General features: G+C 49.3%; 3 protein-coding genes across 3 annotated transcripts; 1 reads left to right on the forward strand and 2 right to left on the reverse strand.

The window, feature by feature from the left end:
• Positions 1-17: 17 nt before the first annotated feature.
• Positions 18-4149, reverse strand: LOC147229069 (GRB2-related adapter protein-like). The gene is made up of 5 exons (XM_086157554.1): positions 3960-4149; positions 3783-3880; positions 3428-3547; positions 1674-1986; positions 18-1604 (listed from the first exon to the last, which is right to left on the reverse strand). The coding sequence occupies exons 1-5, from the start codon at positions 4035-4037 to the stop codon at positions 1425-1427; spliced, it is 789 nt and encodes a 262-aa protein (XP_086013680.1). The 5' UTR covers positions 4038-4149; the 3' UTR covers positions 18-1424.
• A 1410-nt stretch (positions 4150-5559) lies between these two features.
• brat1 (BRCA1-associated ATM activator 1) lies at positions 5560-11299 on the reverse strand. Its single transcript, XM_086157556.1, has 12 exons — positions 10963-11299; positions 10567-10715; positions 10348-10495; positions 9824-10265; positions 8134-8256; positions 7930-8012; positions 7737-7849; positions 7490-7670; positions 7341-7414; positions 7070-7154; positions 6715-6977; positions 5560-6634 (listed from the first exon to the last, which is right to left on the reverse strand). Exons 1-12 carry the CDS (start codon positions 11087-11089, stop codon positions 5903-5905), a joined length of 2520 nt encoding a protein of 839 aa, XP_086013682.1. The 5' UTR covers positions 11090-11299; the 3' UTR covers positions 5560-5902.
• Positions 11300-11459: 160 nt separating this feature from the next.
• Positions 11460-17841, forward strand: eif3ba (eukaryotic translation initiation factor 3, subunit Ba). Its single transcript, XM_086157557.1, has 19 exons — positions 11460-11677; positions 12523-12715; positions 12798-12917; positions 12999-13056; positions 13482-13610; positions 13693-13850; positions 14991-15122; positions 15195-15261; positions 15342-15388; positions 15471-15681; positions 15762-15834; positions 15932-16054; positions 16136-16214; positions 16320-16458; positions 16542-16667; positions 16748-16825; positions 16926-17034; positions 17110-17222; positions 17312-17841. The coding sequence occupies exons 1-18, from the start codon at positions 11578-11580 to the stop codon at positions 17208-17210; spliced, it is 2043 nt and encodes a 680-aa protein (XP_086013683.1). The 5' UTR covers positions 11460-11577; the 3' UTR covers positions 17211-17222; positions 17312-17841.
• Positions 17842-23331: the final 5490 nt, after the last annotated feature.

Here is a 23331-nt window from a genome sequence, read left to right on the forward strand (position 1 = left end):
TCATGGTCACATGCAGATCATTTTTCTATTTTTTCATTTTATTATTTATTACATCGCGAGTACAGCAGTGGCCGCGTTACTTAACAGCTCGATCGGTTAAAAAGTAATACGGCGGGACCTGAAACACAAACTTTAGGGTTTAAACAGGCTCTCGATCATTAATGACATTGTTTGTGGAAGACTCACAACAATAGAAAGCACGCACACTTGACCAATTTACATTTCGAGTTTTGTCCAACCATTAAGTCGGTTTTCAAAACCGAAAAAGCGGGAAACATAATGTGGCACCAGCTAGCATCATGTAGCCGGCCATGACTAGCATGAGTAGTAAGTTAGCATCTTTTTAGCTATTTGTTAATAAAAGTTTATCTTTTTTGATCACACATAAACCCGCTTTTTACTTACAATAAGCCATCTCATCCTCTTCCTATCCCATCCTTAACTTTTATAAGCTTTGGCTAACGGCGTTTGTCAAATCTAGACCCTTTTGGAAATATGTGAATATTAGTTAGCCCTTTCTGATTCAGCATTAGCCTATTATAGCTTTTTCCTAGCATCGGCTAATCATAATGTCATCTCATTTGAGCGTAGCATTTCATTTTGTCGCGGTGCATTTTTCCTCAACCAAATCCGGCGTGCTTTTAGCCTTTTTGAAAGATAATTGAAATAAAACAAATCACCTACAAACTAAAAGTTAATGCTTGTTGGTAAACAGGAACAAGGAAGAAACACAGACAAGAAATTCACCGGTCAACAATAAGAGATAAATAACAACACGTAGATTAAAATTCTGACATCACGAACCGCTTTTAACCGTAAAGTACGACCAACGCAGAGGTTGAACGGGAACATCGCCGACCTCGATCGCACGGAGATGCAAGACTTCTGCTTAGAATAAAAATTGGAGGGCCTCTCGCACACTCTTGAAAAAGAGACGGGGATTGATAGCTTCCGCTGGGGTTCCGAGATATTTGACACCGACTGTTTGCACATCATTGACCGACAAAAGCCGTCTGCGCTTCTTTGAGCCGGACAAAGACGAAGCCAGAAAGCCTTCGTACGAATGCCGTTGCGCGGCGGCGGCTGAATAATGGAGCCATTGTGTGGACTTCCAACCCCGAATGAATTACCCTTTACGGAACTCTAGCCTTCTGTGTATAAATTCTGACCATTTTCTTTTCACATTTTCATCTCAGTCGCGTCCAAACGCTAAACATACGTCCGCCCCCATGACTACTTTCCCTTTTGTTGAGTCCAATTATGAAACAAACCAAAGCAAAAAAAAAAAGGAAAAGGCTAATTTTGCTAGCGTAAATTTAGGAGCCGGGCTGCGGTGTTCCCTCTAGAGGCCGTGGACGGCTTTTGGCTTCGCTTTCCGTTCGCCGCCCCGTTGTGTTTGGGTGTTGGCGTGAACATGGCGTGGATCAGTGGTAGAGCGGCTGGACGTACTCCGGAGGAAACACTCCCACTCGTCCGCGGCAGCGACCTCTCCACCTCTGGGAGCCGGTGCAGTCCAGCAGGTCGACGATGTCGCCGCGGAGGAAGTGGAGGTGGGCGGCGTGAGCGGGGGCGTAATCGCAGAGGGCTTGAGCCAGACGAGGTTTCTGCGGGAAAACGAGGAATTTCATCAGTTTTTTTAAAGATTGGAAACCTTTTTTGATGTTTGATCGTACCCTCGTTTCCAGGAGACGCGGGGACGGGGGGGCTTCGGCGGGCTTGCGGGGTCGCGGGTAGAGGTGGGTCGAGGAAAGGGACTCCTGAGAGCCGCTTCTGTAAGGGTTGGGGTACGGGTTGTATCCGCCCCGGGGTCGCGGGCGAGGGGAGCCGTCCCAGGGAGGGTCTCGGAGCAGGACCGATCGCTCCACGGCGATGCTGTGGGTCCGGTAGAAATCCACCAGCCGGTTCAGGGAGCAGAAGGACTCGTCCCAGATGCAGTACTGACCGCCCCCTTCCAGGACTCGGAAATGCTCCACCCTGTCGCCGTAGCTGCGACGACAAGAGGACCGGCTATCAACAAGATGCGCCCGTAAATACGTCAACACAGTCCGGACGGCGGGTTTCAATAATAGCCGGTTTCAAAACACACAATAAGCATACATGTCTTGCACCAGTCTAATATACTTCTCTGCGACTCCATACTTCCTCATATTTTTCTTCCTCATTACACTTTACTGCAATTTTTCTGATTCAGGGAAGGTCTATGTACGTCCACGTGTCCACTTGGGGTTTTGTTCATCCAGATTCGATCACTTTTTCTCCAAGTGATCATTCTGAAATGTGCCAATGTCACATTTTAGTCTCCCCCAGTCCCAGATTTGGTTTCCACATTCTGGAAAAAGTAGTTACTGATGAGGAACTTTTTAAACACAGGGGAAGGAACCACAGTGAGTGACGCGTCGGGCCACAGCAATGCAGGCGGAAGAACCCGGACGGTCAAATAAGAGCCGTAATGTGTCTGACTTTTTTTTTTTGTCTTCTAAAGAATTAAACTACAAAATGATCTTGCCAGACTTAACAAACAATTATCATGGTAAAAAACATTTTTCAACTGACAGTGTGTGTGTATGTAGGGGATACAGCACAGCAGACTGATAAACTCCAGCTGTAAATATTTGTAGAAACTATTTTCATGCTTTATCTGCTATTTATAAACAAGAACTCAAGGCTGATTGATGCTGCAAGTTCTGCTTGTGCGTTGTCTCCCCCTAGTGGCCAGATGGAGAATTGCACCCTAGTTGCACCGCCTGTAACAGCTGCAACACACAACTATGCTTGTGTGTGTGTGTTTTTATGTGTGTGTGTGTGTGTGTGTGCTCACGGGCAGACAGATGCTGTGTTTTAAAACATTATTAATAATACGCACATTCTGTACATGTTTGTCAGGGACATGTGTGTGTTGCGTAACACACCTGTGTTTGACGAACGAGAGCGGGCCGTTACGTAACAGCCCCGATTATTGAGCACGTCTCATTAACCCTCAATGATTAAATGTGTCCAACGTCACTTCGGTGACCCAAATTACAACTCCTCACACACACGCACACACACACACACACACACACACAACGAGTCAGTTCCGATGTGATATTTTTAGTTTAATGGGTTCTAGTTGAATATATTTAAATGGAATCAGCCCTCCGCTGACCCGACACACACCAGAGACACGTGGACTGCCAATGTGCGCGGCGTGCACGATACAAACCACACATCACACACACACACACACACACAACTGAGAGCACACGGATGATGCAAGGAGAAGATGTGCAGAGGGACCTTCTGGGACTGACTGGCATCACAATTTGATTCCAGAGGAATGTAGTTTCAGGCCGAAACACCAGATTTAGCTGCTTCCTGCATCGGCCGGACCCGAATAATTCATATGTGTGTGTGTGTGTTTGTGTGTGTGTGTGATGCATTTACTGACCTGACGGAGACGGAGAACTCTCCGGGAGCTGACTCGCTTTCCCTCACCAGGAAAACACCGGCGTCCTGCCGGATGAGACGCTGCTCGGCCTCCAGCCTCGGCACCCGTCCTGCAAACCACCTACGGGAAAACACACACACACACACACACATTTGAATATTCTGCAATCTGCAACTTGGTGAAGTCCAAGGAGTCACGGTGAGTCACTTTGAAACGCAGGTTTAAGCGAAGAATCTTGGAAATAAATAAAAAGACGATTCCAGCAGACAAACCTCCATCTGACCTTCTGCAAGGTACATCTGCACATTTTGGGCTCGATTTTAGAATTCTGCAGCGGAGAAGGAGATGTTCTTACGGATGAGGCAGGAGGGAAATGTAGTTTTCCGGCACGTAGCCGCGCTTCCCCCGGATCTCCGCCGTGAACCAGCAGGAATCCTCCTCCATCTCCGTCACCTAAAACACACACAGATCTTCTTATCCGTGCAGCTTCTGTGACGTCCACGGGTTTGAAAGCCACGCCGACCTCCCGTACCTTCACCACGTCCCCCTTCTGAAAGCTGATCTCGTCCGCCTCGGATGCGGAGAAGGAGAAGAGGGCCACTGCCTCCATGCCGAGAAGCCAAGACCACCTCAAACCCCTGGTAGAAGGTACCTTCACTCCATGGACTGACGGAGAGTTTGGAGCTGCGTGAGCGGAGCGTCGCTGTGTGAGGGCACGCAAGAGCAGGAGGAGATAATCTGTGTGTGTGTGTGTGTGTGTGTGTGTGTGTGTGTGTGTGTGCAGGCAGTCACTGACATTCTGCTCATTAGTTAATGAGGAGAGTTCCACTGAACTCTGTGTGTGTGTGTGTGTGTGTGTGTCCTGCTGTGCGTCCATGTGACCACAGTAGCGAGTGTGTGAACACGTGAAGGCGTGGAAGGCTGTTTCCGGCGGGGAAGGAGGCTCAGGGTTGCGAGGAGGGCAAGTAAATGTAATCTATTACTGATTACTTGTCCGCATCTGCAACCGATTCACTTCCCGTGAGCAACTTTGTCCGTTTTCTTTTCTTTTAAAAAACGCCAAAGCGGATGAAATGGGTTTTTTGTGGGAAAGTAAAGGTGTGAGAGCTGAGCAGGAGCAGGAGAGGATGGAAATATTTGAAAAGAGAAGGAAATATACAGTGTTTAATAGAATTGACTAAATTGTGAATTTTATAGAGTTCAGTTCCTGGAGGTCGAGTCACGTTGGCTCTGAATCTCAAATCAATCCACACCAGAGATAGTTTGAAGTTGTATTTAACTCAAGGGTTTTTTTTTTAAACTTTGTATTTATTACAATTATATTTGGTTTTCATTTCTCTGGGAAAAGGTTTTGATATATTATAGATAAAGTGCGAAATGATCAGGATAGTGGTTGAGAAAACCAGTCAAGGTCAAGGTCAGATAAGGATAAGCATGATAGATAACGAAAGAATAGTGAGAAAACAGCGAGAATAAGGAAAAGGTCGGAGGCAGAGCTGGAGGTCGTGGAGATGAAGATGTTGAGGTTCTCTTTGGGAGTGACCAGGATGGACAGGATCAGGAATGAGTCTATCAGAGGGACGGCAAATGGTAGATGTTTTGGAGAGAAGGTCAGAGAAGCCAGACGGAGATGGTTGGGTCATGGACAGAGGAGGGAGAGTGACTATAGTGGTGGACGGATGCTGGAATTGGAGGTCTAGAAGATGCACGGTCATCGTGAGAGAAGATATGGAGTTAGTTAGTGTGAGAGAAGAGGATCCAGAGAAGAGGGTTAGATGGAGAAGGTGGATTGGCTGTGGAGACCCCTGAAGGGAAAAGCCCAAAGGAAAAGAAAAATTTATCACAGAGGTGCAGGACATGTATGTCCGAGACAAAGTGATGACTGATAGTTTGGACATGAACACTCCTCTGTTTTATGTCCAAACCATGGTGAAGATCTGGGTAGAAGGTTGCAGAAGGTGGAGCTGCCAGGCAGGAGGTGTAAAGGAAGACCAAAAAGAAGCTTACCGGTAATGGACATAATGAGAGAAGATACCCCTGAAGGGAAAAACCCAAAGGAGAAGTTGTAAGAAAGAAATCAATGTAGAAAGAGATACCCAGAAAAATATCACAACTGATAAGGAAATGAAGATCTTTATTAAAGGACAGGGTGGCTGAACATCCAGCGATAAACTGAAGGTCCCTTTGTGTTGCTGAGCAGCAACAGAAGCTCGGAGGCACTGGTTTAACAGGTAATCTGTGGTAATCTGTGTGTGGACTCAGTTTCTGGTGTTTTATCTTTCATCACTAGCGCAGAGAAAAACATATAAAAAAACAAAACAAAGCTGCTTCATCCTGATGTCCTGCAGCTTCTTTTAACATCCAGGAAAAAGCAGGAAATGGTGTAATCTGACTGGTCGCGCGCGCGTGCGTGCGTGCGTGCGTGTGTGTGTGTGTGTGTGTGTGTGTGTGTGTGTGTGTGTGTGTGTGTGTGTGTCAGTAGCAGTCCACTATGACCTCCTGCCCCGGCCGGGCGTCGAGCTGGGCGCCGCCAGCGCTCAGTATGTCCTGAAGCAGCGAGCGGAGGGAGTTGTGGACGTGGTCGCTGCTTTGCGTCAGAACGGCGAGACGCCGGTCCAACTCCAGGAAGCGCAGCGCCTCACACACACTCACACACACACCCTCGCCGCCGCCCTCCTCCTCCGTCAACTCCCGGACGACCTCCGAGGCGCCGTTGGCCGATAACATCTTCCTGATCTCCCTCCCCCACCCCCGTCCGGGCAGCTCGCAGGAAACCGTCGTCGTCACGGAAACGCTCGCGCTGCACGCCGCGTCCCTGAGCGTCATCAGCAGCTGACAGGCCTTCAGCGCGACCGGCCTGTCGCAGTCGACCAGGCCGCCGAGCAGCGCCGAGAGGACGCCCTGCTGCACCAGGGAGTTCAACACGCCGTCCAGGTCGCCGCCTGAACGCCGCTTGTCGCCGCGGCAACCGCTGAGAGCTTCATCCAGCAGCAGCTCGGCCAGCTCCAGCGTGTGAACCTTGACCTCCCAGTCCAGATCCACGCTGCCGCGCAGGAGGACGGCGGGTACGGCGTCGGCGAGGATCGGCGAGGACGGCGCCGGGCGGCTTGAGGAGAACCAGGCGATGAAGAACCGCACGACGGCCCGCCGGGCGAAACCCTCCGTGTCTTCGGAGAGCATCTCCAGCAGGCTGGAGATCACCTCCGACTGAAACGTTCACAGAAGAAGATCCGTCGGTCGTGGTCGTACGTGGCCTTCGGGTTCAGAAGAAGGTGAGGAGAACCGACCTGCTCCTGGGGCGGCGGCGCCCCCTGCTGGCGGCGGCGTGCGAGCGTCCGAGCCAGAGCCGCCACCGCGCTGGCCCTCACGTAGCTCTCCTGGTCCTGCAGCGCCTCCCGCAGGAGGGCGGTGGTGTCGCTCGGCGCCATGGCGGCGGCGGCGGCGGCGGCGGCGGGAGCGTCGCGGGCCAGATGTCCCAAAAACTCCACGGTGGAGTCCCTCACCTCCCAGCGGGGGTCACACACTCGCTTCCTCACCAGCCTGAGGAGATCTGACACCAACGCCGCCATGTCATCACATCGCTAACTCAGACAGGAAGTGACCTTACCAAGATGGCCGCCGGGAGGAGGAAGGGGGCGTCACCTTCTCCGAACCCCTCCGTGATGGACGAGACGTCCGAGCACTCGCTCATCCACGTCATCAGGGCCTTGTAGGACTTGTGTAACACCTGGGAGGCAGAAACATCTGGTTTAGCGCCGATCCAACTGTTTACGTTTCGGTCAGAAGGCGTCCATTTGGACACGCTGAGAGAAGCTGAGATCCTCCAGGTATCTCCAGAACATGCGAGAACATGGGATTTGTATTTTTCTGTGTCTTCGCCGCCTGCAGGACGTCTGCGGGGAGCAGGACTCACAGTGGCGTCCGAGTCGGGATGGTCCAGATACTCCAGCAGAAGGGTCAACACCTCCTGCACCAGGTCCTTCACCCCTGGAAGACAGGAATCTCATCCAGGCTCTGTTTGTTTGATTTTTTCTTCCCTGATCTTCTTGATGGCAACCTTACCAGGGCCTCCGCTGAGGGACGTGAGGGCCTCCAGAGCACATTTCTCCACCTTCCCGCTGGAGACGACGTTCCTGGAGATCTGGTCGGTGGACCCTGCGGAGGACCTCCCCGTGCAGAGCCTCAGCAGCGACACCACGGCTCGAGCCACCGAAGCCGGGGGACACGGCAGGACTTCGGGAGGCTGAGGCCACAAGGAACAGGTCAGGGTTGGACCGGTGGAGATCAAGATCTAGCTGCGGCGTCTCACCATGAGCGTGATCTGAGGCGTGGCCCTCAGACAGATGCACGTCAAGGAGACGCATGAGGTTTTGCTCCTCAGCTGCTCCGCCATGGCCGCCCGGAGCTCGTCCGCAGCCGGGCCTGGGAAGGCGTTCATGGAAATGAGAAGATTCGACCCAAAGTTTGCGTATCCTTCCCACGGACGGAGGTGTGTTTGCTACCTGAAGCCAGCAGATGTTGACCCGTGACCACATCCAGGACCAGCAGGAGGATTCTCACCGCCTGAGCTGCGTCGGCGGCGTCGCTGCACCGAGACAAAGAAAAAAAAAGTTGAAGGGAAAAAAAAAACACACACTCCTGTGTGGAGTTTGTGCGCGAGTGTGAACACACATTCTGCACCTGAACGCGAGGTGGCGGATTCTCACCGAGGGTTCCTGTGCAGGAGAGCGGACGCAACCTGGACCAGGTCTGCAGGCCCGCCGACCTTCAGCATCAACGAAAGGAGGCGTCCGAGGGTCCGAGGCCCGGCGCCTTGATCGAGGACTGAGCTGAGGAGAGCAGACACCGACACTTTGACCTCATGATTCCCAAAGAACTTCATTAACGGCTGCATTTGTGCAGAAAAGGCAGAACGCGGCTCCGCCGACACTTCGTCCTCATTTAATTCACACTGGAGACATGGGTTTCTCGCATCTGACAACTGATGTGAAGGAGCGGCACTTAAGAGAGAGGAAGTGCTGAGAGAGGAACTCTGGTATTGTATGAGGAAGTCTGGAGTGGCAGAGAAGTATGTTAGACTGGTGCAAGACATGTATGCTCGATGTGAGACAGTGATGAGGTGTGCTGTAGCTGTGACAGAGAAGTTCAAGGTGGAGGTGGGATTCCATCAGGGAGTAGCCTGTCCCCTGATGGACAGGCTGACACATGAGGTTAGACAGGAATCTCCGTGGACCATGATGTTTGCAGATGACACTGTGATCTGTAGTGCGAGCAGAAGACAGTTTGAGGAACATCTAGAGAGGTGGAGGTATGCTCTGGAAAGGAGAGGAATGAAAGTTAGTCGCAGCAAGACGGAATAGATGTGAAAGGTGGAAGAGACAGTGGTGACACCTGCAGATGATGGTGTGTGTGGTCTGGAGACAGTGGAACTGAAGAAATGACAGGAAGCAAAGCTGGAGGTCACAGAGATGAAGATGTGGAGGTTCTCTTTGGGAGTGAACAGGATGGATAAGACGTCATCCATCAGAGGGACGGCACATGTTCGATGTTTTGGAGAGAAGGTCTGAGATGGTTGGGTCATGGACAGAGGAGGGAGACTGAATATATTGGTAGACGAATGCTGGAATTCCAGGTCTAGAGGAAGACCAAAGAGAAGATTGATGGACGTCGAGAGCGAAGGTATAGAGTTAGTCAGTGTGAGAGAGGAGGATCCAGAGAATAGGGTTAGATGGAGAAGGTGGATCTGCTGAGGCGACCCCTGAAGGGAAAAGCCCAAAGGAACAGAAGAATTTGTCACAGGGGTGCAGGACATGTATGACTGAGACAGTGTGATGACTGGGATGGTTTGGACATGAACACTCCTCTGTTCATGTCCAAACCATGGTGAAGATCTGGGTAGAGGGTTGCTGAAGGTGGAGCTGCCAGGCAGGAGGTCAAGAGGAAGACCAAACAGAAGATTTATGGATGTAGCGGGAGGGGATTTGAACTTAGTTGGTGTGAGAGAAGAGGATCCAGAGAATGGGATTGGATAGAGAAGGTGGATTCGCTGTGGAGAACCCTGAAGGGAAAAGCCCAAAAGAGAATAAGGAAGAGGAAGAAGACGACTGAATTAGTATTTTTCTGTTATAGCCAAAGGATCTGATGAACCCGCACTGTTGTAAAGCTCCCTTTGCCCCTCGCAAACAAACTAAAGTGCATAAATTAAAATGCAGAAACTGAAGAAGAGCTTGACTGACAGCAGCCCGACTCTCTGGTCTTTCAAGCAGAACTCCTTCTATCCTCAAACGGCCCCGTTGGCTCCTCATCGTTACCATATTTGTTTGATCGGCGCTGTCGAATTCCATTTCCAGTTATTTTAATCATGTGTACGTCTGTGCGACGTGTGAGACGCCCCACCTTTGCGTCGCCATGACGACGTCCATGACGGCCAGCGTGAGCCGACCGTGGCCTCCGACCACCAGCTCCTCCAGGGGGTCCGAGACGACCCGGAGCAGCATCTCCCGCAGAGCAGGCCCGGCCCGGCCCAGGACCAGGACCAGGAGTTTGAGCGTCTGCAAGCTCCGATGGTGCTGCGCGGGATCCTTGGGGACCAGCGACTCCTTTAGGTGCCCTGAGATCGCCATGACGACAGGGTTGTTTACGTCAAACGCGGCGGCGGGTTGCGGCGGCGCGACAGAGCCGTTGGTCCGCCCGGCGGAGTCGTCCTTTCCGTCCGTCGGGCTGCACGGCGGAAGGTCCGGCTGGAGGAAGAGCAAGATGTGGGCCAGCGTCCGATTGGAAGCCGAGGCCACGAAGAGACTCGTGTCCGTCTGGAGGTGCAGAAGGTGTTTGATGAAATCTGGAAAAACAAGACGCAGAATTACAACCTGGTAAAAAGTAAAGACGGTTGAGTATCGGACGGATCCAACGTGACAGCGGACCTGACTTTTGGAAGAAGGCGAGAGCCTCCGGGTGGCGCAGCATCCTGTCCAAGCCTTGAATCCAGCCTATCCGTACGCAGGGATCCCCCCAAAGCCCTGCCTCTTCCCAGTGCTGAGGGCTGAAGAGCACGTCCAGGATCTGGAACTCCTGCAAGACGCCCTCCGTGATCAGCGACCGGTTTCTCGTGTATGAAGCTGCGACAACTTCACAACCCCCACCTGAAGCGTTTTAAAGTCGCCCTCAGTCGCAGCCATGAAGCCGGTGAGTTTGAGGGCGAAGGAGAGGACGCCGGGGTCTGCGGCTCGGTCGTGCGTCACGGTGGATATGAAGTCCAGGAGGGCCGGGCAGCTCTGCAGCAGCGATCCACCTTCATTCCAGACAGAAGATGGGCAAGTTTACTGCACATTGTTCCTTCTGAAGTCTGCATCGGCCTCCAAATCCACACAGAGGTGGAGACCTGCAGGGCATGAAGTTTTGCAAGCTCAACCAAGTCACTCAGCAACATCAGACCTGTCACATCTCCACATGGAAGTAGAAAGAATACACCAGATTATCTCTTTAGAACCGGGACCGGTAAACGGGTGGAGAAGTCTGACCAAACTTCCAGCTCTGACCTGCTTGGGTGAGTCCTGTGAGATAGTCCAGCAGCTTCTCCAGGCTGGTGTCGTCCGGCAGAGACCTGCCGGGGTCCGCCAGCACCTCACACACCCGCGGCAGCAGCAACACACACTCCCCGTCCATAGTGGAGACGTGTGTGTATGTGTGTGTGTGAGTCACAGAGACCGATTTGTTTTCCAGCGGAACACCCGGTTTATCAGTTACCTAAAAATACAAAGTGAAGCGTATTAAAAACAGAACTGCATCGTTCTGATTAAAAAAAGAAAATACACTCTTTGTAATCTAGTTAGGCTGCACGGTAACATCGCGGGAAATATTAGTGCGTCCACCGGCACGCCGCTTCCCCTACTTTGTCACTGCGCTGATTCACAAAACATATAGATGGGCTACATCGCGTAGCCTCTGATTGTGCTGCTGCCGCTCCCTTTTGTTTACAGATCTACTCACTTACTTCCGGGTTCGGGAGCCGCTTCCGGTGTCAAGCTTCCGTCGTATCGTCCATTTTCACGTCGTCGCACATGGTGTCGCACCGGCCGAGGACCATCAGCCCCCCTCGCCTTCTGTAACGTGTCCCTCCGCAAGCGGGGAGTCCTTCTCGCGGGTGTGTTTAAATGCAAGATACGGTGGACATGGTGGAAGACCCCGAGTATGAAGAGGAGGAGCCCTCCTTCAGCGACCCGGAGGACTTCGTGGATGACGTCGACGACGAGGGTGAGCGCCCGCAGGAGAGACCCCGGCTTTCCGGCCTGCTGCTAGCTTAACCCGGCTAACCGGCCCGGTGACGGTGTCGTTAAGCTAGCTAGCTAGCTAGCTAGCTAGCTAGCTTGCTTGCTAGCTAGCCGCCCGGAGTCTCAATTCATCTTTTCCGCGTTAGGGTGGACCCGGTTTCCGATAACGGATCGTAAATGTTTTTCAATCCCACGATTTTTCACTTCGCCGGTTCGCTATCGACACGTATCCGGTTCATCCGGCCGTGTGAAGCGATGCTACATGGCGCCCATCGGAGCCTCACCCCGGCCCCCGGAGCCCCGGCGTCCCAGCGCCGGCTACGTCGCGATTGTTTAGTCAGTCTTTAAATGTAAAATGTGTCTAAAATGTAAAAAGCTGGGTTTTGAGACAATCATCAAGACCCTCCACCTCCTGCTGCTGCATGAATGGGAAATGTCACACCAACATATGGGCGAATCGATGCTTAAAATCAATTCTTTGAATGGGAAAAGTGTCTACTTTTTAAATATTACACCGAAACTTTGATCCATCACTTTGGCCAGAGTCGTAAACGTGGAATTTATAGGCAGGGTTTGGGGAATTAGAAAACATTTTGAGCCTAAAGCTATAATACTTGACGGCTCCTCTAAATGTCTCTGTCACTGACGTGCGTTGCAATTGCCTCATTTGGATGCTAATGTACCACAGATAGCAACTCCATCCATCTTACCAAAGTGAACTGCAGTACAGAAATGTAATGCTGCGAATCGTCTTCGGGGGTTTTTAATATATTCACATCTAAGTCAGAAGTTGAGCGACACATCTTTGCCTTCCATTCTCCTCCACAGAGCTTCTGGGTCACATTCTGAGGGAGAAGCCCCAGGAGGCGGACGGCATAGACTCGGTGGTGGTGGTGGACAATGTTCCCCAGGTGGGCCCGGAGCGCCTGGAAAAGCTCAAAAACGTCATCCACAAGATCTTCTCCAAGTTCGGCAAGATCACCACTGAGTTCTACCCAGAAGCTGAGGGCATGACCAAAGGGTGTGTTTTCTTTCTTCCCCCCCCTTGTCCTTTTGTATCTCCATGTTTAAACATTTTATTACACATTCTTGTGTTCATTCAGCTACATCTTCTTGGAGTACTCCTCGCCCACCCAGGCATCAGAGGCCGTGAAAAACGCAGATGGATACAAGCTGGACAAACAGCACACCTTCAGGGTCAACCTCTTCACCGACTTTGATAAGTGAGGACGGCAGCAGAAATGTGCCACATTAGCCGATTCATCTTCTATTTCTTGGTTTCTCATTATGTTCTTCACTTGCAGGTACATGACCATCAGCGATGAGTGGGAAACTCCAGAGAAGCAGCCTTTCAAAGATTTTGTAAGTGTTGTGCTAACGTTGCTATGAATCATTTCATGTTCTTTTCCCTCTCCACTGCTCCCTTCTTTGGTCACCTCAGCCAATCAGCTGCCTCCATCTAACCCTCAGCCAATCACCTGCCTCCATCTTACCCACAGCCAATCACCTGCCTCCATCTTAACTTCCTGTCCTTCTCCCCTCCATCCATAAACCTCGTCCTGACCTCCTCCAACCTCAGCATCCTCCTACCTAGATCTCCACCATCCCTCCTCTTTCCATGTCCAAACCACCTCAGTCTGACTTCATCTCCACAGACACGTTCTGTCACTCTGATAGACTCGTTCCTGCTCTTATCCATCCTCCCCTCTCCCGCCATGACACATTTATGTATAATTATTGCCCCTCCGTATGATAAACATGAGTAAACCACAGTTGCCCCTCCTCAGGGTAACATGCGCCACTGGATCGAGGACCAAGACTGTCGTGACCAGTACAGCGTCATCTATGAAGCAGGAGAACGAACCGCCATTTTCGCCAACGACGCAAAAGAACCCATCACGGTGGAGGAGAGAGCGGTGCGTGGCGGGCCCTTTCGCTCCATAATGTAATCCGTCGGTCTCGACTCGCGAATGACGAGGTGTTTGTGTTCCGACGCAGCGCTGGACGGAGACGTACGTGCGCTGGTCCCCCAAAGGCACCTACCTGGCCACCTTTCACCAGCGCGGCATCGCGCTGTGGGGCGGCGAGAAGTTCAAACAGATCCAGAGGTTCAGCCACCAGGGCGTGTCCCTCATCGACTTCTCGCCATGTGAGAGGTAATCAAAGATGTTTAGCGGAGGATATTTTAATATATTTGGAGACCCATATTCATAATAAATGCGGATTATTTGAGCATTGTAAGCACGGTGTAAACACGATCTGTTGCCGTTCTGCAATACGTCCTTGTCCAGCACAAAAGAAATATAAATCTAGAACTAGTTGATCTCTGACGCTCCTGTCCAATGAAGTAGGTGTGCAAATCATTCTCAGCCAATCACCTGCCTCCGTCTAACCCACAGCCAATCACCTGCCTCCGTCTGACCCACAGCCAATCACCTGCCTCCGTCTAACCCACAGCCAATCACCTGTCTCCATCTAACTTCCTGTCCGCTTTTTTTTTTCAAACAAAACAAATCTGTTCAGCCAGGGGAAACACAAAAATATACATACATAAAACAATCACAAAGCCCAGAAAAAGAATACATTTACACACAAATATTAGTCAATATTTATAAAAAATAAAGATCATTCTTACTGCCTTCATGTTCTGAAGTCCAGTTATAGTGGTGCTCCATTTCCTTTTGTGAATGTGAAATTTTCCCCAAAAGCAAAACAAGTGGTACAAAGGATCCTGTCCTCTTTCGAACCACCTCCCTGGTCTTCCTCCAGACCTCCTCCAATCTCAGTAGAGACCCGTATATTAATGTTTAGTGTTGGATTGTGTTGCCATTGCAAACATCTTGGAAACACAATCTGCCGGAGCTCTGGCAAAAAAAAAACCTGATAAAACGATCGGCTCTGACGCTCCTGCCCGATGAGGTACGTGTGCTAATTATTCCCAGATGGCTAATCTGCACACAGCTGTTGTGGGGCGTCTGCATTATCGAGCTAGGGGACGTCAAGGCCTTCTAGAATCTCGGGAACGGATTTTAATTGTGCGTTGCGGCCATTATTCGAGCCCCCCGGAGAGATCTGCCAGATGTGCTCCAGCTGCAATATACAATTGGTAGACACCGCCAAGCGCAGCTCTCGCCTCGGACCTTTTCTGCCAAACCCACCATAGAGTTCGATATGAGTTAAGGAGATTCGAGATGTGACCTCCTTCCCGGAGGCAAGAGAAAGTCTCCCCGACGACGACCGTGAAACAGTTTGCTGACTTTTTCTGTCCCTCTGCGGTCGTGGCTTTTCTTTTCCAGGTACGTCGTGACCTTCAGTCCCTTGATGGACACCAAAGAGGACCCGCAGGCCATCATCATCTGGGACATTCTGACCGGACAGAAGAAGAGGGGCTTCCACTGCGAGAGCTCTGCACACTGGCCCATATTCAAGTAAGGACGGCCGTCCCGGCGTCCATCTCCTGCGGCGTGGAAGGCGTGATGATGACGTACGTTTGTGTCCAGGTGGAGCCACGACGGGAAGTTCTTTGCCAGGATGACCCAGGACACGCTGAGCATCTACGAGACACCGGTGAGATGATTCGCCGAAGGTCCGACGAGAGCTTTGTTCTAGTTTGCAATCCGCACTAAAGCTGTTTCCGCTGCTTCCAGTCGATGGGCCTGCTCGACAAGAAGAGCCTCAAGATTTCCGGAATCAAGTAAGGAATCCCGATCTTCCCGTTTTACGCCTCGCGGAGTCTCTTTGGAGGACCTCCGCAAACCTCTCTCTGGTCTCCTCAGGGACTTCTCCTGGTCCCCCGGTGACAACATCATCGCCTTCTGGGTGCCCGAGGACAAAGACATCCCGGCCAGGGTCACGCTGATGCAGCTGCCCTCCCGCCAGGAGATCCGCGTCCGCAACCTCTTCAACGTCGTCGACTGCAAACTCCACTGGCAGAGGAATGGAGATTACCTCTGCGTGAAGGTGGACCGGACCCCGAAAGGAACGCAGGTAGGTGCGGGTAGGAGGGAGGACGTACGACAAAAACCTGAGGGAAATAATAATCGTTTTTATTTTCGCTTCTCCCCCAGGGTGTGGTCACCAACTTTGAGATCTTCCGCATGAGGGAGAAGCAGGTTCCCGTGGACGTGGTGGAGATGAAGGGTAGGGACGAGTCCGCTTTGGAACCGCAGCTGAGCAGAGGCACAAACCTCACCTCTGGGTTTTTATTATTATTATTTTTTTTTTTTTCCATCTCCAGAAAGCATCATAGCCTTCGCGTGGGAGCCCAACGGCAGCAAGTTCGCCGTCCTCCACGGAGAATCTCCCAGGATCAACGCCTCCTTCTACCACGTCAAGAACAACGGCAAAATCGAGCTCATAAGTGAGTGGGCGCCGGACCTCCGGCGAGCCGTCTCGGCCGAACCTCTCCGCTCGCTGAACCTCACTTTGTTGACCTTTGCAGAGATGTTTGACAAGCAGCAGGCCAACAGCATCTTCTGGAGCCCCCAGGGACAATTCATGGTTCTGGCTGGACTGAGGAGGTCAGTTTAATGTGTGATCCCGATTCCAACTCTGATCCGAGGCCTGGCCGGACCTTCTGCTGAACCCTGTGGAGATGCTCATGGTTTGGTCTCCCGTCTGCTCAGTATGAACGGCGCCCTCGCCTTCGTGGACACGTCAGACTGCACGATGATGAACATCGCAGAGCACTACATGGCGTCCGACGTGGAGTGGGACCCGACCGGACGCTACGTCGTCACGTCCGTCTCCTGGTGGAGCCACAAGGTATGATCTGCTCCCTCACACCCCTGAAGACCTCCTCGTCCTCCCGCTTCACCTGCTCAAGCTCCCGCTTCTCATCCATCCAGGTGGACAACGCCTACTGGCTGTGGACCTTCCAGGGCCGCCTCCTTCAGAAGAACAACAAGGACCGCTTCTGTCAGCTGCTCTGGAGACCAAGACCTCCAACTTTGCTCAGCGGAGACCAGATCAAGGTACGGCTCCTGATTCCACCTCAACCTCTGAAGAACCGAGATACGTCGGTCCGCTGTAAACGCTCCTCTGTCTCCTCCAGATGATCAAGAAGGATCTTAAGAAATACTCGAAGATCTTTGAACAAAAGGACCGTCTGAGCCAGTCCAAGGCCTCCAAGGTGAGATCGTGTCTGAACCGAAAGCGTTAAGCGCGACTCAGCTCTTTTTGCTAAACGTAGAATAACCTCATGGTGTGTGTGTGTGTGTGTGTGTGAGTAGGAGCTGGTGGACAAGCGCAGGACCATGATGGAGGAGTACCACCAGTACAGGGAGCAGGCGCAGCAGACCTACCAGGAGCAGAAGGCGGCTCGCCTGGAGCTCAGAGCAGGTTCGTCTCCCGGCGTCGCCGCTTCCGACCGCCCGTCCTCGCCGTCGAGGTCTCACACCTTGTGGTGTCTTCCAGGCGTGGACACCGACGAGCTGGACAGCAACGTGGACGACTGGGAGGAGGAGACCATTGAGTTTTTTATCAACGAAGAAATCATTCCTCTCGGAGAACTGTAGTCCCCTACGCAGGTAACACACACACACACACGCACACACTCTCACTCGTAGGTGCCAGAGGAGAACATAACCCCATCCTGCATCTTCTCTCTCCACCTCAGTCCATCCGTTTTTGTGTGGAAGGAGGAGAGAGGAACTGCGTCATTGATCGGAGAAGGACGACGACCACGCCGTGAATCTTGGGGCTCGCTGAAGCTGAGCAGCCTCAACATTCACCTCGGGTGACCTCATCAGAACACACCTTTTGGGTCGACGGCACAAAGGGACAAGAGACCGACCACGATTTTAATATTCCGTCTCTCGTCATCGGGCCGATATTTTTCTTCCGCGGAACCCTGATATCTTAGCAACCCCCGTCTCCCTTTTTTGACCCGTTCATAAACTGAAGTCTCTTGCTGGAACGACTGGTTTCGGAACTGAGCTCGCCGCGCTAGCGTGTTTTCACCAGGCAGCGCAGAGTGCCACGCCGGTGGGGGGCCGAGGTGTTATGACCCAACGGGCGGCCCTGTTAGTGAATGTGCTGATGTGGCACTACCGTGGCCTGTATCCTCCTCCTTTCAGACTCGGCTTTCACACAGGGAGGGGGTGCGCAGCGGGAATACATTTAAATAAACGCTCAAACATGACGCGACAACGGCTCTGTCTTCACTCCTTCGTGACCATTTTTTAATCTTTTTTTTTTTTTGTATTTTATTTTTCTGCACCGCTGTCCGCTCCTCACCAGGGCTCCAGGATAGAGAGAAAGCTACAGTTTTAATAGATGTATATATTTAAAACGGATGTTATCGTCCGACATGGAAGCGCTTAGCACAAATCAGGGCGTACCGGATAAAATTGTCTTTTCCGGTCAATAAAATCCAGCTTTGTTGAATCACACCCTTTTAAGTGGAATGTTAGCAGTCAGATGACGCCTCTCCTTAATGCCTTTTTTTTTTTTTTGTATTTATTTTTGCACATATTTAGTGAAAAAAATCAGTAATTAGCAGATCAGAACAAGTAATTATCATAAACGCAGATCTGAACAGTCAATATGTGTACCGTAATTTCCAGACTATTGAGCGCCACTGAATATGAGCCACACCGGCTAAAAATAAATACGCACATATATAGGCGGCGCTTTCCTATAAGGTTGTAACGAGATATTTACACCGAAACATTCTTTTTCAAACTTTCGGTAACATCCACAAATACATACTGGAAATGTTTTTTTCCGAACAGTGCCTGTAACATGGCCGATGAAAAAGACAAATAATAGATAACGCAATATGTCCATTTTCCATCCCCGCTTTGTCCTCGAACTGATCGCTATCTTCATCTTCCTCCTGCGCTCTAACGCCGTTATAAGATTTCCTCGTTGTCGGAATTGAACGTCGAAGTCGTGGGGAATCGGGCTGGAGTAAGACAATTTATGTATATGTGTTTATTAAGCAAAGCTTTTTCAAAAATCCCTCATACAAAATCATCTAATACAGCTACCCGGGCTTATGCTGTGACCGAATCTTCCACCTGTACGTCCTTTTCCACTTTCCCCCACTTCTTTCTCCACTTTCTCTGGGTCTGCACATCTCGTCTCACGCCGATATCTGCAAAGAGGAGACAATCTGCCCTTCCTAACAGCGATGACCTGGGAGAAGAAGGCCAAGAAGGCCACAATCGCGCGCTGTTAACGTCACGCGCCGTCTGTCCGGGCTGTTGTCTGATGAGATTGTATGTCGAGCAAAGCAAATGTAATGATTACTTCATGAGCAAAGCAAGAAGCAGAATTTCATGGTCATTTCATCGGCCCGATGCTAAACGTTTTGGCGGCGTGAAGCTTGTTAGCCTCCCAAAAATCCATAAATTAGCCGTAGTGTTCAAAGGTAGCGGAAAAAAGATGGCGGGTTATAGTCTGGAAATTATGGTCATATTTTCAATATTCATTGTTTTTAACACTAGATTATACATATGCTTGAAGAAATGGATTTATTTCCTGCTGAAAAGTCAACCACGGAGATGAAAACAAAAGTTATTTGTGTTCTGGATGTTGAAACGCAAGAGCGTTGATCATGCGGCCCTGTTAAGGTCCTGGACGTCCTCATCTCGGGACCTGCAGGGAAAAAAAAAAAAGAAACTGGTGTTGAGAAGGAGAGAAGAACACCGAAGAGTTCACGGATGATTCTGAGCAATACGAGCTTTCGGTAATCGGTAAAGTATAAGGGATCGCAGTTGCGGCATCTTCTGGACGCGTGAAGCCGGGCCTTCAAGATGAATAAATCAGAAAAAACACTCGGTTTTGTTTGAGCGGTTTGACATCGTCAAGGCGATTCGTTTACTATCTTCATGTTGTTTTGAAAGTTTTTTTGCTCCTGCAGGACCTTCTCTGGGTTCTCCTGCTTCTGTCCATCTTCTTTGCCGTGAGACTGCAATGACAGCAGAGCTTTTGTGGGTAATAAATTACCCTCGTGATTAAATTTGTGTGTTTCCCCCCCCCGGCCGCCTCCCCCGCCACCTGAAACCAGCTCGGACGAAAGGGAACCTTATAATTTGCGGGTAAAATGCTGCGGGGTGAGATTTAGTCTGCTCAGATGTTGAAATTTCCACAAGACATACAGTTTAGACAGCTTTTTTTTTAATTTTTTTTATATATAAATATTTGGAATTTCTAGTTCATCTGAAAACCGCCGTCACGAGACGTTATTTTGGGCCTGTCGTCACGGGGACACTGACGTTTGTTGAAACACATCCTGAAAACAAGGTGGAGAGTCTGGTCTGTATCTTTTCTTTAGTGATATCTTAACATTGAATACGGCTCTGGGGAAAAGTAATATTGAAGTGATGTAATAAATTACAACTACCTAGTTACTGTCCTAGTAGTCATTTAACTTCTGTCAAGGAGATTCACTTTATGCTCTTTATTACAGTCATAAAGTTATAATGTAAAACTGGCAGCAAAGTCAGTCAATGTGGGACTGGAAGGATTTTCACTTTGCCCAAAGTCGATGATGAAACACGTAAGAGTGAATCATTCACTCATTCATTCATTCATTCTTTCATTAAATGTAATGTTTAGCTGATCCTGCATTCAGGATTTGGGGGGGGGGGGTCACACTGGACCGGTTGCCTGTCAATCAAAGGGTCAAATATAAAGACATAAAACCATTCACCCTCTCATATTTCATATAGACATAAAACCATTCATTCATTCATTCATCTAACATATAAAGATAGAACCATTAATTCACTTGTTCATTGATTCACACAAATATGGATATAACCATTCATTCATTCAATCACATCATATAGAGACATGCAACATTCATTCATTCACACAACATAGAGGTACAACCATTCATTCACCTAACATATATAGAGATATAACCATTCATTCACTTGTTCAGTGATCCACACACACATATAGCGATACAATCGTTCATTCACTCGTTCACACCATATAGAGACATACATTCATTCATTCTCACAACATATAGGGACATAAAACCAGTCATCCTAACATTCACGTTTCATATTAAGACAAAACCATTCATTGATTCAGACATCGTACAGAGTTACAACGTTCATTCATTCACACATCATATAGTAACGAAGAACCATTTTTATTTAATAAAACCATAATTATTTAATGCATCCATTCATTCACCCAACAAATAGCGATACAACCATTCATTCATTCATTCACACAGATACAGAGGAACAACCATTCATTCACTTGTTCACATGTCATAGAGGGAAATACAACATTCATTCACAAATTGTATAGCGATAAAACCATTCATTCATTCATTCATTCATCCATTAATTCATCTAATCCATAGAGAGATGCCCTATAGAGACATACAACATTCATTCATTCATATATCATATAGGGACATAAAACCGTTCACCCTCTCATTCATATTTCAGAGACAAAACCATTAAATCATTCACACATCATATAGAGATATAACCATTCGTTCATTTACTTGTATCTTGCATCCCTCTATAAGGATACACCCATTCATTCACTCACTAACACACACACACACACACGTCATATAGAGACATACAACTATTCATATAGACGTCATATTGAGAGATACAACCATTTATTAATTAATCCATTCATTCGCACATCATATAGAGACATTCAACTGCTCATCCTCTCATTCGCTGACAGGACAAGTCCAGTTGTCTCCAGTGAACCTCCTGCACACACACACACACACACACACAGACACGCACACACACTCAAACACAACTTCCAAGGTCCTCCTACAGTCCCACCTTCTCGTCCACATAATGTAGACGTTTACCGCCATTATATTCTGGATGTTTACGTCTAACATTCCAGTTCGTGGCCCTGATTTCATTCCAGCGTTGACTTGAAGTCCTCCTGTGGTCCAGCCGTCAAATCACATCTGGTTCTACAGACGGTTGTCGTCTCTAAATGACTCCTGCTTCTCTTCAAACAGCAGTGAGATCACAAATAGGACCGACTCACTTGGGTCTATTTATTTTTTTTTGGCATAGCGAGCGCTCAATCATGGCAGAATATCAGCTTGTATCTATTCATACCGTTTCTTTAGTGTCCGTGTGTGTGTGTGTGTGTGTGTGTGTGTGTGTCTGCGTGGCTCTGGCTGCAGGGCCATCACTTAGCTCATTAGTCTGGATGGTTAAACGCTCGGCGGATATGTGAGGACACACACAGCGTGAATATCGACACAGAAAACGGCGAGATCGTTAACCTCATTAACCGCCTAATGCGTCTCCTGCTCCGGTTCTACGTGTTCTGAACTTAAATGACTGACGTTTTCTTTCTTTTCTTCCCTCCTGCTTTGCTTTGCGGGTTGCCGCACAGTTTCCACCCTGTCATTTCCCCTCGGGCTAAAGAGGACGCTAACGGCTCCTCCTTCGGCCTCTTTACGCTCGCATTCTTTTTTGCACATTTTTAGTTCACTTGTAGGTCTGATCTTGCAGGAATTGTGTTTTTACTCTAAGTTAAAGCGGTGTATTATGGAGATACAATATTCCTGACTCTAAATTTCCCTTTTTTGGATCCCTTTGTGTGTTAAAGAGTGTAATCGGCCAAAGGGAGCCGTGATGGTCCGGCGCCCTGCAAACACTGACTGATGCATTGTGGCCACTAATTGTGTCGTCTGATGTAACTCGTGTGTGTTTGTGGGTTATGTGTCGATCACAGGAGTAAAAAACCCAAATTGGGGTCCATGATAGGAAGATAGGAATCCAAGAGAGCACCAAGCAAGATCCGACATCTTCTTCTCGCGTCCATTCATAATCTTTCCCATCTCACTTCACTGGATGAAGTTTTGTGTTTTTGCAGCTTTTACGTCATGGTTCCGCCCGATTTCGCAAACCACTCGTTTATGCTTCCACGGCACACCTGCAGGAGGAAGATGTGAAGAAAAAGTTACTGTTTTAACATTTTATTTGAGATTTGCATTGGATAAGCACTGGTTGTTTTAAGGGGGGGGTTGTGCTTCGTTGATCTTCATCAGGGGTGTTGAACTTTTCAGGCCCGTGGGATAATTTGAAAGTGAAAAGATGCATAAAAGACAAGGATTTATGTTCTTAAATTAAATGCAATTCGAGAATTTTCCGCTAGGGGTGCACTATTTTGGTCAGAGTAGAAGACGACCCGTATCACTGAGTCAGACCAATCTGCAGATGTTATCAATGCGCCGTCTGCTGCTTGTTATGACGTTGTTTCTATTCTGTTCTCCACCTCCCCGCTACTCCCTCTTAGCAAAAATGTTGTTATCAAAACAGAGAAAAGTAGATAAAGAGTGCAGAATTTTCAAAGAAAATGGACTATGTCTTATTTATTTACGGAGATGCACGGGAAACCTTTGTGCTTGGTGTTTTTGAGAGATGAGAACAACTTTATTAATCCCGAAGGAAATTGTTTTGCAACAAGTTCGGGTTTTTAAAGAATATAATATTTGGCGCCACTATGAGACTCATCACAGCGAAAAATATGACAGCTTGCAAAGAAACTGAGAAGAGATAAGATCAACCAATTGCTGGCAGGTCTAAGGAAACAGCGTCCACTTTCACCCATATGCGAGAAATCGGTGAAGCAGCGGTAAAAGCCGGCTAGCTAATTGCTAGTGAAAATGTGCAATTT

The sequence above is a fragment of the Fistularia commersonii genome, chromosome 12, assembly GCF_037954325.1.
Source record: "Fistularia commersonii isolate RoL2024-O1a breed Wild chromosome 12, RoL_Fcom_v1.0, whole genome shotgun sequence".
Classification (NCBI taxonomy): Eukaryota; Metazoa; Chordata; class Actinopteri; order Syngnathiformes; family Fistulariidae; genus Fistularia; species Fistularia commersonii.